General features: G+C 49.7%; 1 protein-coding gene across 5 annotated transcripts in view; it reads left to right on the top strand.

The window, feature by feature from the left end:
* DHX30 (DExH-box helicase 30) overlaps window positions 1-16,836 on the top strand; it is a 51,810-nt gene that overhangs the window by 13,759 nt on the left and 21,215 nt on the right. For 2 of the 5 annotated variants that reach the window (XM_007984057.3, XM_007984059.3), the window contains 2 exons: window positions 2,957-3,052; window positions 15,762-15,892. In XM_007984057.3, coding sequence (XP_007982248.1) covers window positions 2,957-3,052; window positions 15,762-15,892 — 227 coding nt within the window. Of the gene's footprint in view, window positions 1-2,956; window positions 3,053-4,169; window positions 4,199-12,704; window positions 13,057-15,761; window positions 15,893-16,836 lie in introns of those variants that run through there. The other 3 variants (XM_007984056.2, XM_007984055.3, XM_007984064.3) reach the window with 2 other exon arrangements.

Raw genomic sequence — 16,836 nt, 5'->3', positions numbered from 1 at the left:
TTGTTCTTCATCATGAAATTATGAGCTCCTAGGGTGTCATGAACCTTGAGAGGAAATGTAAGTTGATGTGAAGCTTGAGGTTCTCGAGTTTGACTGACTGGGGTGACTGACTGGGGCTTGAATCTGGCTTTCCCTAATACTAGCAAGGTGTTAGCTTACCTGATCCTGTTTCCTACCCCCTATCTTCAGGACTACAGTGAAGATATTAGAACTGAAATATAGGAAGAGCACCTGGCTGTGGTCTGTGCTCCACCCTTAGTCTTGGGCATGGTATGCCCCTGATAAATACTGTAGAGCTATAGCCTTACCTCAGCATGCAGTGTGCTGTGGGGTTGCATGATTGAGCACCTGTTGTGTAGGAGACACTAGGGTGAAGAGAGCTCTATTTCAGAGATGCTTGTTGGTACTCTGGAGCTTTAAGCCTCAATGGGATGGGCCATTTGATGGTTCTGATGGAAACAGCTATAGCAATTCCATGCAGCATTGTGGATGGTGGCCCACTGGGTCTTGTGGCTAGCTACCATCTTTCCCATTATGTAATTTAACAAAGCTGTTGGCAAGAATGCCCATGTTCCTGGTAAGTTACTTGTTGCTGCCCTTGCCAGTGTCATAACTCAGCTGTCTGATTTCTTACCTGTAATGCCATCAGACTCAGGCTACAAAGAGCAAACTGAACAATAAAAAAGAGAGAGAAAAAAAAAAGGAACTAGCTGAGTCTTTCACAGCCAGCACAAAACTTTGAAAAACACTGGATCAATAGCAAGAATGTGCATTTTCTCTCCAGCTACATGGTCAGAAGTGGGCTCAGTGAAGTTGTGGGATTGTAACAACTCTCTCCCAATTGCTGAAAATGCTTAATGAGATAATAACTAATCATTGAATCATTTATTCTTTTTTTTTTTTTTTCAATCCAGCATCCCTGGATGTGAATGAGGACCCTCCTTAAACAGGAATGGAGAGGTTGAGCTGGTCATTTCCAACTTTAGCTTCAAGGCAGAACTGGAATTAGTTTCAAAATAAACCTTGATCCTAGGCACTTAGTTCTAGAAGATCCTACAAGCACGTCTGCTGTAACCCTATGTATGTTTTCTGTAAAATCACATACCTATAAAATAAAAAGAAAAAAAATCACACATTTATAATATTATAAGAGAGCTTATGGGAAAAATAGAATTGGGCCAATGCAGCTGCAACTTTGTGACCAAAATATGACAAAAACAATCATTGGTGCTTGGGAAGATGCTTTGGACCACCTAGACAGGCAGCTCAGGGTGATGTGATGCTACAAATGTACAAAGAGCTGTCTTCTTCTTTTCTTTTTCCTTTTTTTTTTTTTTTTTGAGAAGGAGTCTTGTTCTGTGGCCAGGCTGGAGTGGATGGCGCAATCTCGGCTCACTGCAACCTCCGCCTCCTGGGTTCAAGTGATTCTCCTGCCTCAGCCTCCTGAGTAGCTGGGACTACAGGCACACACCACCATGCCCTGCCAATTTTTGTATTTTTAGTAGAGACGGGGTTTCACCATATTGGCCAGGATGGTCTCGATCTCTTGACCTCATGATCCACTGGCCTCGGCCTCCCAAACTGCTGGGATTACAGGCGTGAGCCACCACACCCAGCTACAAAGAGCCTTCTAATGCAAGCAGAGCTGGCAGTTACTGAGGAAGCCCAGGTGGAGGTGGAGCTCTGAAACAGCCACTGTGGTAAAGGAGTGTGCGCAGCTGGGACTGTGAGGGAGGAGGGTTGGAGTGCAGGACTTGCTTCCCCCCAACATTTTATTGTGAAAATTTTCAAAAATACTGAAATATTGAAGACATTGTATAGTGAACACCTTTGTATCTACCACCTTGATTCTCTATAGGCACTCGATTTTAATAAAAAAAAAAAAAAAAAAGAAATAGCTGAAAGGGCTTTTTCTTTCCTGCTGAAGATTATAATTCTACTCCTGCCTTTTCGGCTCCTTTGCCTTCAGAATTTTTTGAAACAAGAGTTATGTTTTGCTGATATCTTTCTCCTCTTTACTAATTGTATATGAGTCAATCTGCATTCCACAAATGAACGTCTTTGTAGAACAGGTGGTTTCTCAAGCTTCAGGTGTGTGTGGCCATCTCTGCTCCCCTTCTACCCCATTTACTATACTGAAGCCAGGGGGGCAAAGAGAGCAAAGAGCGCATGCTTTTCTCCCACCCCCCAGACTAGCGACTCTCTGAATGTCACCATTTAGGTGGTTTAAAAGGACCTTAAGCCTTCCTTACCCATGTATTTCCACCTTCCCGTGGAAGACTCAGTGAGTGTCTTAATTTTCATTCATGTACCTCAAGTTTTTGGGACTTCTTAGAAATGTACTTTCTGGTTACTAATAAGTAGCATTTAGCCCCCAAATGAATGGATGTATTTGGAATGGCAGGTTGTTCTCTTTTAGAAAGAGGGAGAAGGCTGGTAAGTGTGTGTGGGTCTGGTTTTAGCTCTCAAGCTGGACCCACATAATACAGTTGTCCCTCTCTTGCCCAGCTCTTGGAGGGAAAGAATGATTTGAGATTTGGTGGCTGAGGTAGCCATCCGGGGAACCCATAGCAAAGCTACCATAAGAAGCAGACACGTGGTGCTTTTGAGTTGACATGGTACCAAAGCTTTCAGCTTTCTCCTGTTGTCCTGTCACATCCTCACAACTAAGAGAATTATATAGGATGGGTGTTAACCTCATAGGGGGTAGCTAAGGGGATAGGAAGAGCTTGAGGGCTCTCTCCAAGGCTGCCACGTATCACATCATATGAGACGCTTGCCTTCTTCCCATGTGGCGTTGTTAGTGCTGTTCCTCAGAACCTGTGACTGCTCCCAGCACCGTCTAGCAGCCCTGCTGCCCAGAGCTCCTCACGGATGCTCTGAGTGAGTCAGTTCAGGGGTCTGTGACTGTGAGGGGTGAGAACATGTCGCCCTGATGCCCTCTCTCTTTCCCCAGATCGGGCCCAGCACAGGCAGCGTCAGTGCAAACTTCCCCCACCCCGCCTTCCACCCATGTGTGTCAACCCTGCCCCTGGAGGGACCATCTCTCGAGGTAAGGGAGGAGCCTTGCCTCCAGCAACAGCTTGGTCCAGGGTCTGTGGGGAGGCGGGTGGCAATGGGAGCCCTGGTGCCAGGGCCACAGGCCTCCAGAAAATGAGTGAGGAAGGGTGGGGTTAGCAGAGCTGTTGGAGCCCTGAGAGAGAAATTACTTGGAAAAGTCTGGGTTTCTTCATGATCCTTGGACTCATGGCCTGGACCCTCCAGTCTTCTTGGGCCTCCTTGTGTGGCCTGGACTAAAGCCTAGGCTCAGTTTGGGTGGTTCTCTCAGCACCAGCATGGAGAATCTGCAGGGCTTGGGGCATCGAGGCTCCTAGAAGTCCCTGATCAGGTGGCTCAGAGAGCAGGGTGCTTGTAATAGGGCCGGAACAGACAGCCCTGACTCAGCCCTAGTGCTCTCCGTCTTGGAGGCTTTGGGGATACACACAGATCACTTTCCTGTCTCCCATGTGGCACCTCAAAGCACTTTACTGACATTAAAATGTGCCTCTCAGTCCATTTGGCAAGGTAGGCTGTCCTTTTGATTGGGGAGAATGTTAGAGCACCAGGTAAGTGGCAGCTTACCTCAGGCCCTACCAGTACCCAGGGATGGTGCCAGGGATAGGATCCAGGGAAGCATCGCTGCACATGAGCGCCTCCTCTCCTCCCTCAGACTTGTTAATAGACCTTTTCCAGGCCTGCTAAGGCCAGTGCTCCTGGAAGCCTTTTTGTCCTGATAGCTGCTCTTCTCCGCCCCATAGGCTGCCTGTCCACACCCCTCTGCGTAGCTGAAGGAGCCCTGTTTTAGGTCATAGAGTCATTTTTTCATCTAGAGACAGCGTGTCTACTCTAGGGTCTGTCTGTAAAGTGCTTTGAAGGTCAAGAACTCAGGAGGAGTGCTGGAACACAGAGCACCTCAGTTTCTGCAGCCCATGCTGCTGCTGCATCCCAGGCAGTTTCCACACTCCTGCTGCCACGGCCCTGACTACTGACAGCAGGATAGAAATGAGTACTTCTAGCCCCCTGACCATTTGACTTAGGTTTTAAAGAAATGCCACCCCCCTACCGTTACCAAAACAAGAGTTGATTGCCCTTTTTTTTTTCTTTCTTAAAATGCCCTGTAACTCGAAAAGGCTGAACGTTAACATTTCCAACATGGCAGGTGAGTGGCTCTGAGAGTGTCAGATGTGCTTTGGCTAAGCTTGAAGACGGTTAGTTGGGGTTAACCAGGCAGTTGGCTAGGCAGTGCCTTCTTGAGCACGCGCAGAGGAGAACACTGATTGCAGGATGGGCAGTCGCTGCCTCTGGGGCAGCCCCACAAGTGCTGTGCTCTCTTCCCCAGAGGAGTGCAGACCCTTGAGCCTGGTGGTCTCTCCTCACAGCTGCGCCTCCAGGAGGCATCTGTGGATGTGTGCATTTTGCCTTCTCTCTCTCAGCTAGAAGCAACAGCCCTCTTAGCCTGCAGATAGCAATCAGGCCTCTCCCCTGTGCTTTCTAGCTCCCTAGAGGCTTTACTGGTGCTCCTGCCCTTAAAGAGATGTGTTACAGCAACAGTCTCTGGTGTTCGTATAAGGAAAACAGTACACAGAAAATGGTGGCCATTTATATCGATCACAGTACTCAGCAGAATCAGATTTGGAACTGAAAAAAAATGATCACCTCCCTACCTCCTTGACCCCCCTTCCCCCACTGCCAATGTCTTCCCAAGGCTTCCTTCCAGGGTAAAGGGTGAGTACATCAAGAAACTCACCTCTGGCTGTCCCTTGTCACTCTGCCCCACCTACTCAGATTTGAGACACAGAAAGCACCATGGGATGACACTTCTGGCAGGATCTTGGGGGCCACGAAACTGATCTTTCCTTTCCATTGCCTCAGATAGATGTGTGCCCTCTTCTTGATGTGGTGGTTTACGTCAAGAGACTTGTGGCTGGCCGAGCATGGTAGCTCACGCCTGCAATCCCAGCATTTTGGGAGGCCGAGGTGGGTGGATCATCTGAGGCCAGGAGTTCAAGATCAGCCTGGCCAACATGGTGAAACCTGTCTCTACTAAACATACAAAAAATTAGCTGGGCGTGGTGGTGCATGCTTGTAATCCCAGATACTTGGGAGGCTGAGGCAGGAGAATTGCTTGAATGTGGGAGGCGGGGGTTGCAGTGAGCTGAGATCGCACCAGTACACTCTAGCCTGGGCAAAAGAGCAAGGCTCCATCTCAAAAAAAAAAAAAAAAAAAAAAAAGAGACCTGCGACTTATGTGGAAGGGGAAGCCATGAGGACGGATGACCTGGTAGGGCAGTCGGGTGCCCACCTGGCTCCTGTAGCTCCTCTTACCCCTCTCCTTGCCAGCCAAGTGGATCCTTTCTTGCCATTTTGACCACATGTAATATATCTAAATATGGTTGGGTAAGTTGTCAAAATATAGGCTGAGACCCCTGGTTTCTTTGGGTGTTGGTGGTCCCTTCCATTGTCCCTCTAGAAGTTCTCTGCTCTGCCCCAAAGCCTGAACTATCTTGGACTTCCTCTTGTTGCCTTTTTCTGGGGCCTCCAAAGTATAGGTTCCTAAAGCATTCTCCCGTGTATTCAGCAGATCCTTTACGCCTTAATTCTGTGCTACTAGATGTAGTTGTTTAGCACATATAGTACCAGATGTCATGCCTGATCCAGAAGTGGATAGAGAGATCGCTGAGCCAGTAAACCCTTTCTTTTTTCAGAACTTCCCTCCTTTTTCACAGGCAAAGAAATCAACTTTCTCTCCTCCAAGAATACGGAGAAGGCTTAATGTTGGTGTAAAGATAGGGGGGCATGCCTAAGGCCCTCTTTTTTTTTTTTTTTTTTTTTTTTTTGCCTTTGTTTTATTGTTTCTAACTTTCTATTTCTATTTATCTATTTATTTGTGAGATGGAGTCTCGCTCTGTCACCTGGGCTGGAATGTGGTGGCATAATGTTGGCTCACTGCAACCTCTGCCGCCTGGGTTTAAGTGATTCTTGTGCCTCAGCCTCCCTGGTAGCTGGAACTACAGGCATGCACCACCATGCCCAGCTGATTTTTTTGTATTTTTAGTAGAGACAGGGTTTCACCATTTTGCCCAGGGTGGTCTCCAACTCCTGGACTCAAGGGATCCGCCTGCCTCAGCCTCCTGATCACAGGCATGAGCCACCATGCCTGGCTTTTTTCCTAACTTTCTTTTTTCTTTTTTTGACGGAGTTTCACTCTTGTTGCCCAGGCTGGAGTGCAATGGCGCAATCTTGGCTCACCGCAACCTCCACCTCCTAGGTTCAAGTGATTCTTCTGCCTCAGCCCCCTGAGTAGCTGGAAATACAGGCATGTGCCACTATGCCTGGCTAATTTTTTGTATTTTTTTAGTAGAGATGGGGTTTCTCCATGTTGGTCAGGCTGGTCTCAAAACTCCTGACCTCAGGCAATCTGCCCACCTCGGCCTTCCAAAGTGTTGGGATTACAGGCATGAGCCACTGTGGCCAGCCCTTTTTTCTAACTTTCTTTAAGGTCCTTGATTGATTGATTGATTGATTGTGATGGAGTTTCACTCTGTCACCTAGGCTGGAGTGCAATGGCACAATCTCGGCTCACTGCAACCTCCCTCCTGGGTTTGAGCCATTCTCCTGCCTCAGCCTCTTGAGTAGCTGGGATTACAGGCACCCGCCACCATGCCCAGAGCTAATTTCTGTATTTTTAGTAGAGATGGAGTTTCACCACATTGGCCAGGCTGGCCTTGGACTCCTGACCTCAGGTGATCCACCCGCCTCGGCCTCCCAAAGTGCTGGGATTATAGGCATGAGCCACTGCACCCGGTCTTTGAGGTCCTTTAGAGGAGGAGTTGGCAAACTTTTTTGTAAGCATCAGCTAATAAATATTTTATGCTGTGTGGGCATATGCTTTCTGTTGCAGTTATTTGACTCTGCCATTATAGAATGAAAGCAGTCATAGATAATAGCAAATAACATAATAGAATAACAGTAAATGAGCGTGGCTCTGTTCCAGTAAAACTTTCTAACAACAGGCAGGGGGCTGGATTTGGTCTGTAGGCTGTAGTTTGCCAACTCCTGCTCTAGACCAGTGAGGAGAAGATCACAGAAGCAGAAGAGTTCCAAGAGCTGCTGTAAAGAGTTTCCCTTATCTCACAAGAGTCAGTGAGGTTTGTGGAGGTGAAATACTTGCTCAGGGTGACTTTTGCTGTTAGAACCCAATTGAAATAAATGAATAGGAAAAGGGGACTGCATTAGTCCACTTTTATGCTGCTGATAAAGACATACCCAAGACTGGGTAATTTATAAAGAAAAAGAGATTTAATGGATTCACAGTTCCATGTGGCTGGGGAGGCCTCACAATCATGGTGAAAGGCAAAAGGCACATCTTACATGGTGGTAGGCAAGAGAGAGAGAGCCAAGTGAAAGGGGTTTTCCCAGCCAGGTGTGGTGGCTCACGTCTGTCATCTCAGCACTTTGGGAGGCTGAGGCAGTTGGATCATGAGGTCAGAAGTTCAAGACCAGCCTGGCGAATATGGTGAAACCCTGTCTCTACTAAAAATACCAAAATTAGCTGGGTGTGGTGGCGCATACCTGTAGTCCCAGCTGCTTGGGAGACTGAGGCAGGAGAATTGCTTGAACCCAGGAGGCAGAGGTTGCAGTGAGCTGAGATCGTGCCACTGCATTCCAGCCTGGGTGACAGAACAAGACTCTGTCTCAAAAAAATAAAAATTAAAAAAGGCCAGGTATAGTAGCTCACGCCCGTAATCCCAGCACTTTGGGAGGCAGAGGCGGGCGAATCATGAGGTCAGGAGATCAAGACCGTCCTGGCTAACACAGTGAAACTCTTCTCTACTAAAAATACAAAAAATTAGCCGGGCATGGTGGCGGGCACCTGTAGTCCCAGCTACTCGGGAGGCTGAGGCAGGAGAATGGCGTGAACCTGGGAGGTGGAGCTAGCAGGGAGCTGAGATCACACCACTGCACTCCAGCCTGGGCAACAGAGCAAGACTCTGTCTCCAAAAAAAAAAAAAAAGAAAAAAAGAAGAAAAGGGTTTCCCCTTATTAAACCATCAGATCTTGTGAGACTTACTCACTACCATGAGAAGAGTATGGGAGAAACAGCCCCCATGATTCAATGACCTCCCAAACAGGTCCCTCCCATGACACATGGGAATTATGGGAGCTACAATTCAAGATGAGATTTGGGTGGGGACACAACCAAACCAGGGACAAAGAACCCCCTGGGAACAAACTAGTTGGTTGGCATCCCTGGAATTTTTTTTTTTTTTCTTTTTGAGACAGAGTCTCACTCTGTCACCAGGCTGGAGTGCAGTGGCACAATCTTGGCTCACTGCAACCTCCGCTTCCCAGGTTCAAGCAATACTCCTGCCTCAGCCTCCCGAGTAGCTGGGACTACAGGCACGCGCCACCTTTGTATTTTTAGTAGAGGTGGGGTTTCACCATGTTGGCCAGGATGGTCTCAATCTCTTGATCTCGTGATCCGCCCGCCTCAGCCTCCCAGGGATTACAGGCATGAGCCACTGCGCCTGGCTGATTTTTTTTTAACATAAAAATCTAAACATCTGTTCAACACATGTGTTGTAAACTACAAAAAATAGTATAATGAATCTGCAAGTACCTGTCACCCAGCTTCAACAATTAACAACTCATGACCAGTGTTGCTTTGTGTATAGCTCTTCATTTTGGCTTGTTTGGAAGCAAATCTAAGAAATCATGGCATTTCGACCTTATACCAAATGGCTGTCAGAACAGAGTGCTATCCTGAGGGCTTCCTCAAGTGCCACAAAGGGCTCGGGTCCTGCTGTCCAGATTGGGCCTTTCTGTCTAGACTGTTGTCTCCTTCAGCTTTCAGATACCATTTTCTTTTCTTTTTTTTTCTTTTTTTTTTTTTTTTTGAGATGGAGTCTTGCTCTGTCACCTAGGCTGAAGTGCAGTGGCGTGATCTTGGCTCACTGCAACCTCCGCCTCCTGGGTTCAAGCGATTCTCCTGCCTCAGCCTCCTGAGTAGCTGGGATTACAGGCACGCAACACTATGCCCAGCTAATTTTTGTATTTTTAGTAGAGACGGGGTTTCACCATGTTGGCCAGGCTGTTCTCGAACTCCTGACCTCGCGACCCACCCGCCTCGGCCTCCCAAAGTGCTGCGATTACAGGCATGAGCCACTGCGCCTGGCCTCAGATACCATTTCAAAGTTTGTCCTTAGCCATTGCAGCCACTACCAGGCTAGGTAAGCTTCTGGATTCTCTTGAGGGAATTTAGGCTGTTAACAATCCTTGAAACTTACTGTAAGGCAGCGTGGATATCTAGACTTTTGGCAAACTGATGTGCCACCTGGCCAAATGCCAAGTCCTGGGAGAATCATGTTCTTCATTCCCAATATGGATGATCTGGGTAGGGGTGTTTGATACAGATGGTGGTGTCCACGTGTGACAGTTGCAGTGTCACACAATTGCTGCCAAAGCCACCTTCCCTTTTGCCTCTTTCCTGGTGAAAACCCACCGAGAAGTAAATGGCAAAGCTGGAGTTGAAGCTATACCACTCTGCCCAGGTGTGTCTCTAAAGGACCTTTCCCCTGTTGTTTCAGACCTCAGAGGGCGGGGGGTTCTCCAACACAGCACTGTGCAAAGCCTTCTGAATATTCCCATTTGATCCTATCCACAGCCACACAGAATGAGTAGAGCAAGTTTGTTCTAATTTTCTCAGTTGATGAAATTGCCCAGGTTTTTCAGCTGGCAAGTCATATAATTTAGGCTAAGCCCAAGTATTAGGACTCAAATTCCATGTTCTTTTCATGGGCAGCAGTTCTCTCTCTTTTTTTTTTTTTTTTGAGATGAAGTCTCACTGTTGTCACCCAGGCTGGAGTGCAGCGGCGCAATCTCAGCTGATTGCAACCTCCGCCTCCCAGGTTCAAGCAATTCTCCTGCCTCAGCCTCCTGAGTAGCTGGGATTATAGGTGCCCAACACCATGCCTGGCTAATTTTTGTATTTTTAGTAGAGATGGGGTTTCACCATGTTGGCCAGGCTGGTCTCGAACTCCTGACCTCAGGTGATCTGCCTGCCTCCGCCTCCCAAAGTGCTGGGATTACAGGTGTGAGCCACTGCACCCGGCCAGCCGGCCAGCAGGCCAGCAATTCTTAGAGTGCAGTGCCAGACCAGCAGCTTTAGCACCACTTGGGAACTTGTTAAAAATGCAGATTCGGCTGGGTGTGGTGACCCACACCTATAATCCCAGCACTTTGGGAGGCCGAGACAGGCGGATCACCTGAGGTCGGGAGTTCAAGACCAGCCTCATCAACATGGAGAAACCCTGTCTCTACTGAAAATGCAAAATTAGCCAGGCATGGTGGCACATGCCTGTAATCCCAGCGACTTGGGAGGCTGAGGCAGGAGAATCGCTTGAACCTGGGAGGTGGAGGTTGCGGTGAGCTGAGATTGCGCCATTGCATTCCAGCCTGGCAATAAGAGGAAGACTATGTTAAAAAAAAAAAATACAGATTCTCGGCCCATCGCCGTGACTCATGCTTGTAATCCCAGCACTTTGGGAGGTCTAGGCGGGCAGATCACTTGAGGCCAGGAGTTTGAGACCAGTGTGGCCAACATGGTGAAACCCTGTCTCTACTAAAAATAGCCTGTAATCCCACCTACTCGGAAGGCTGAGGCAGGAGAACCGCTTGAACCCGGGAGGCAGAGGTTGCAGTGAGCAAAAATTGCGCCATTGCACTCCAGCTTGGGCAACAAGAGCTAGACTCCATCTCACCAGGAAAAAAAAAAAAGCAGATTCCTGGGCCCTACTCCAGACCTAATGAATAAGAAACTGAGGGTAGGCCGGGCGCGGTGGCTCAAGCCTGTAATCCCAGCACTTTGGGAGGCCGAGATGGGCAGATCACGAGGTCAGGAGATCAAGACCATCCTGGCTAAAACGGTGAAACCCCGTCTCTACTAAAAAATACAAAAAACTAGCCAGGCGAGGTGGCAGGCGCCTGTAGTCCCAGCTACTCGGGAGGCTGAGGCAGGAGAATGGCGCGAACCCGGGAGGCGGAGCTTGCAGTGAGCTGAGATCCGGCCACTGCACACTCCAGCCTGGGCAACAGAGCGAGACTCCGTCTCAAAAAAAAAAAAAAAGAAAAAAGAAACTGAGGGTGGCTCCCAGCAGCCTGTTTTAACAAGCTCTCCCAGAGCTCATCGGACTCAGACCTGGACTTGTAAAACCAACACATCCCTCCCTCTCAACTTACCTCCAGCTACACTGCCAACCTCTGTCCAAGGACCCCTGTAAGGGACAGAGACCTTGAGGCCCTGGCTCTGCACCGTCACTACCCACAACATGCAGATTCAGTCTGATTCCCAGTTGACCCAAAGCCTTGCTCTTCACGGCCATAGGAGGCAGAAGAGGAATGAACCTGGCTAAGATCCAGGCAGAATATTTTGGAAATGAAATCCTATTTGGCTTTCCAGCAAGTGAGGACCAGTACTTTTTTTTTTTTTTTTTTTTTGAGACAGAGTCTCGCTCTGTCGCCCAGGCTGGAGTGCAGTGGCGTGATCACTGCAAGCTCCACCTCCTAGGTTCACACCATTCTCCTGCCTCAGCCTCCTGAGTAGCTGGGACTACAGGTGCCCGCCACCATGCCTGGCTAATTTTTTTGTATTTTTAATGGAGATGGGGTTTCATCGTGTTAGCCAGGATGGTCTCAATCTCCTGACCTCGTGATCCTCCTACCTCAGCCTCCCAAAGTGCTGGGATTACAGGTGTGAGCCACTGTGTTTGGCCTTTTTTTTTTTTTTTTTGAGACAGAGTTTCACTTTTGTTGCCCAGGCTGGAGTGCAATGGCTTGCTCTTGGCTCACTACAACCTCCACCTTCCGGGTTCAAGCGATTCTCCTGCCTCAGCCTCCCGAGTAGCCTGGACTACAGGCATGCGCCACCATGCCCAGCTAATTTTGTATTTTTAGTAGAGATGGGGTTTCACCATGTTGGTCAGGCTGGTATTGATCTCCTGATCTCATGATCTGCCCACCTCGGTCTCCCAAAGTGCTGGGATTACAGGCGTGAGCTACTGCGCCTGGTGAGGAACAGTACTTTGACTGCTGGACTTTACCCTGGACCAACTCAATTCTTGGCAGTGTCCAAAATTGGGTATTTTTGCCTTCCCCTCCAGCCCTGGGGATTAAATGTTTCTGCTTATGTTGAAGAGGTCTTCCTTGGCCTGGCTCCAGATCTTCTTTTTCATTTTTCAAACTTTTAATAGAGTTGGGGTTTCACTATGCTGCCCAGGCTGGTCAAAATCCTGGGCTCAAGGGATCCACCCGCCTCAACCTCCCAAAGGGTTGGGATTACAGGGGTGAGCCACCACACCCGGCCCTGGCTCCAGATCTTTACCAGGTTTACTTTGTAAGCCATTAAATAAGATGGGGCTGCCAATTTGCCAGAGGCACGTGAGCGGTAATTAGGAACAATTGCTAGGACCTAGAGGGAACTAACTGAAACTTCCTTAGATGACATTGAGGTAAGGATTAGCATTATTTTCCCCCCAAAAGCCCCATTCCATCTTCCTGCCTCCCATCCACATGACAGCTGGTTTGGATTTGCTGGAGAGTGAGCTTGGCAGGGTCCTAGCCCTGGGCCGCGCCGAGCCGCCTACTGAAGGCCCAGGGCTGTGGTGAGCGAGGGCGGGCTGCCGATGCCCTCACCTGGGCTCGGGCCTCGGGTCCGCCCGGCCCGCAGGGGGCGCGCGGCGCTCGGACCGGCCGCTCCCGTTCTCTTCGCCCGGTCCCTGCCGCGCGTAGGCCACGGGGTCGGCGGGAACACGATGGCGGCCGCCAGGAGACTCATGGCGCTGGCCGCCGGCGTCTCTCCGCGCCTGCGGCCGCTGGGTCCCCGCGCTGCTGGGCGACAGGGTCGCTCGCGCGGCTTCTCATCAGGCTGCGCCCACCCCGACCGCACCAAGGAGGCCGCCGAGGCCGAGTCAGGGATGGCCCCCGGCGGGCCTGGGGAAGGCGACGGAAGCATTGTGAACGGTGAGGGCATCGGCGGGGGCGGGCGGTCCGCAGCGCCCTTGACTCCTGGGATGGCAGAGCTAGGGACGTGGGCCGAAATCGGGCCTGGCGGCCGGGGGTCCTGTCTTCCATAGTGGCCAAGTTCGCCATCCGTCGGCGCGCAGCGGCCCTGCTGTTTGTAAATCTTAGCGTGGCACAGGCCCGAATGGACCCTTAGAGTGCCTGCTCCCAGCAAGAATAGGTGAGAGGTTCGAGACCTCGAGGGAGTGGGGAAAACGAGTAAAGTCCAACTCCTGCCAGGATGAGTGGCCAAGGGCTAGAGCTTCTAGGGACAAGCATGCCCTCGCCAGTGTGAGAAATAGCCCAAAATAACTCCTGGGACATCAGGATCTCAAATAGAGACAGAACGACTGCTCTGGTGGATTCCAGCTTTGTGCCTCCCAAATAGTGCAGAGAATAAAACTGTTGAAAGCATCAAGGATAGGTAGAGAGCGCCAGCCTTCACCAACCTTATAGAGCTGAAGTGGGCGTGGGGGGATGGGGGTCTCAGTGCAACTCTCTTGTTAAACCAGTGGGTGTAGTGGGCTACTCCAAGTTGGGCCCCTCTGTGACCAACCCCCCCATCCCCGCCCCGCCCAAATCCACTTACATGTGGTTTCTTTCTTTTTTTTTTTTTTTGAGACGGAGTCTCGCTCTGTCGCCCAGGCTGGAGTGCAGCGGCCGGATCTCAGCTCACTGCAAGCTCCGCCTCCCAGGTTCTCGCCATTCTCCTGCCTCAGCCTCCCGAGTAGCTGGGACTACAGGCGTCCGCCACCTCGCCCGGCTAGTTTTTTGTATTTTTTTAGTAGAGACGGGGTTTCACCATATTAGCCAGGATGGTCTCTATCTCCTGACCTCGTGATCCGCCCGTCTCAGCCTCCCAAAGTGCTGGGATTACAGGCTAGAGCCACCGCGCCCGGCACATGTGGTTTCTTAACTGCTTGACTCTTAGTTGCTTTACAAGTTACCGCTTAGAGGGAGACAGGATCAGGTGTCCTCCATCCTGGCCACTTGACACAAGAGTCTGTCCCAAGGAAATAATCTCAAACCAGGCAGCAGAGTTACATCAGAATGCTTGGAGGCACTTTTTCTTTAATTTTTTTTTTTTTTTTTTGAGACGGAGTCTCGCTCTGCCGCCCAGGCTGGAGTGCAGTGGCCGGATCTCAGCTCACTGCAAGCTCCGCCTCCCGGGTTCACGCCATTCTCCTGCCTCAGCCTCCCAAGTAGCTGGGACTACAGGCGCCCGCCACCTCGCCCGGCTAGTTTTTTGTATTTTTTTAGTAGAGACGGGGTTTCACCGGGTTAGCCAGGATGGTCTCGATCTCCTGACCTCGTGATCCGCCCGTCTCGGCCTCCCAAAGTGCTGGGATTACAGGCTTGAGCCACCGCGCCCGGCCGGCACTTTTTCAAAATGTAGAGCCGCCTCCAACATCGCTCCCATTCTCCGGTCCCCTGTGGGGAGCTGGATGCCCATGCAGTGAAAAAGCTCCCCAGGTGATCAGTGTACACTCAGGTGCACATGTGCATATCTACATCTCCTTTTGGAGCTGCCTGAGGCTACAGTGGAGAATGATATGGTCCCCCCATATTCCTAGCAGACCTCTTCATGACCTGGTTAAGCCTTGTGTCTGGTACAAGCTTACTCTAGGTAGATATCTCTTCCCTTTCTGCTCTGGGATTAATCCAAAAAACAAGTGAAAAGAAGCGAGGTACCTCTGATGGTATCTGATGCATCAATTTTCCCCTTGACTCCAGAGAACTTGGGGGAGGAATAGTTCATGCCTGCTCAGATATAGATGTTTTCTTTTTTCTTTTTTTGAGATGGAGTTTCACTCTTGTTGCCTGGGCTGGAGTGCAGTGGTGTGATCTTGCCTCACCACAACCTCCGCCTCCCGGGTTCAAGCGATTCTCTTGCTTCAGCCTCCCAAGTAGCTGGGACTACAGGCACCTGCCACCAGGCCTGGCTAATTTTTTTGTATTTTAGTAGAGACAAGGTTTCATGAGGTTTCACTATGTTGGCCAGGCTGCTGGTCTCGAACTCCCGACCTCGTGATCTGTGTGCCTTGGCCTCCCAAAGTGTTGGGATTACAGGTGTGAGCCACCACGCCCAGCCAGATGTAGAGGTCTTTAATCAGTCCCCACACATAGTTTGGTTCTGTGGGAGCCTTTTGCAGTGTGCTTAGATACGGTTGAGGGCTGGGGCCTGGTATTCAGCATCCGGATCTCATCACTTGAGATACATGGGGCCAGGTCTCTCTTGTGTGTGTCTTATTTTAGGAAGAGCCTTGCATTGTCTTGATCTCCAGTTTGTGTGTGTGGTGGATTTTTGTTTTTGTATTTTTTGCTTGCTTGTTTGTTTAGTGTCTTCTTTCAGACATCAGACTAGGGGGGTTTATTGACCAAGCAGGCTTTTGTACGTGATGTATGAAATAAGGAGGTTGGGCGGGGAGAGGATGCTGGTAGCTTCCCTTCTGTGGTGTTTGGGTCATTGGCCCTTCTTCAGGAGATGGTTATTCAAGTGGGTAAACCCTGAAGTCATTCCTCTTTTCTTTTCCAAGATGCTCCTGGGTGGTTGGGGTCATGAGACAACATCCTCAGAATCTAGCCCAGGGTTGCCCTGATACACACCCCATGGAGTTTTTAAAAGAAAAAGAACAACTGTAATGCTTTTGTTCTTATTTTCTTAGCTTCTAGGGACCTATTAAAAGAATTCCCACAGCCCAAAAATCTTCTCAACAGTGTGATCGGAAGAGCCCTCGGCATCTCACATGCAAAAGACAAACTAGTCTACGTGCACACAAATGGACCGAAGAAAAAGGTAATTGCTGGTGGCAAGGAAAAACATTAGTATGACTCAGAAAGGAGGCTGTTTGTCCTTTCTCTCTTAGGTTTCCTTGTCAAGGAGGCCATAGAATGGGTTTCTTGAATTAAAATGGTTAGCAGAGACTCAGAGCAAAGCTAGGTTTGAAGAAGAGCCAGAATACGCATGCCTGGTTTAGCGAAGGGGAACACAGGCAAGTGAGGTGCCATCTTATCTAAGACGGCCCCACACGGATCCTTGGTTTTTGTTCCCCATTGACTAAGGACTGCAGAGGATTAGAGTTGACGATGAGAATTCTTGCCCTTAGAGTCTTATAGATTCTGGAACCATAGAAGCATGCCGGCAACCCATTCTGGATGATTTGTTAACATTTATTTATTTTTGTAGAGACAGAGTAAGAGTCTCTCTGTTAGCCAGGCTAGAGTGCGGTGGTGCAATCATAACTCACAGTAACCTCAAACTCCTGGGATCAAGTGATCTTCCCGCTTCAGCCTCCAAAGTAGCTGGGACTAAAGACAGGTGCCACCACACTCAACTAATTTTTTGTATTTTTTGTAGAGATAGGTTCTTGTTATGTTGCTCAGGGTGGTCTCAAACGCCTTGGTTCAAGGGATCCTCCTTCCTCAGCCTCCCAAAATGCTGGGAGCCACCACTGCTCTCAGCCTGGATGATTTTTAAAGATAAAGATGAGGCTGGGCGTGGTGGCTCACGCCTGTAATCCCAGCACTTTGGGAGGCCGAGGCGGGTGGATCACGAGGTCAGGAGATCGAGACCATCCTGGCTAACATGGTGAAACTCCATCTCTACTAAAAATACAAAAAATTAGCCGGGCGTGGTGGCGGGCGCCTGTAGTCCCAGCTACTCGGGAGGCTGAGGCAGGAGAATGGCGTGAACCTGGGAGGTGGAGGTTGCAGTGAGCCGAGATCATGCCACTGCACTCC

Source organism: Chlorocebus sabaeus, chromosome 22 (genome assembly GCF_047675955.1).
Source record: "Chlorocebus sabaeus isolate Y175 chromosome 22, mChlSab1.0.hap1, whole genome shotgun sequence".
In the NCBI taxonomy this organism is placed as follows: domain Eukaryota; kingdom Metazoa; phylum Chordata; class Mammalia; order Primates; family Cercopithecidae; genus Chlorocebus; species Chlorocebus sabaeus.
This window is presented reverse-complemented; position numbering and strand designations above follow the sequence as displayed.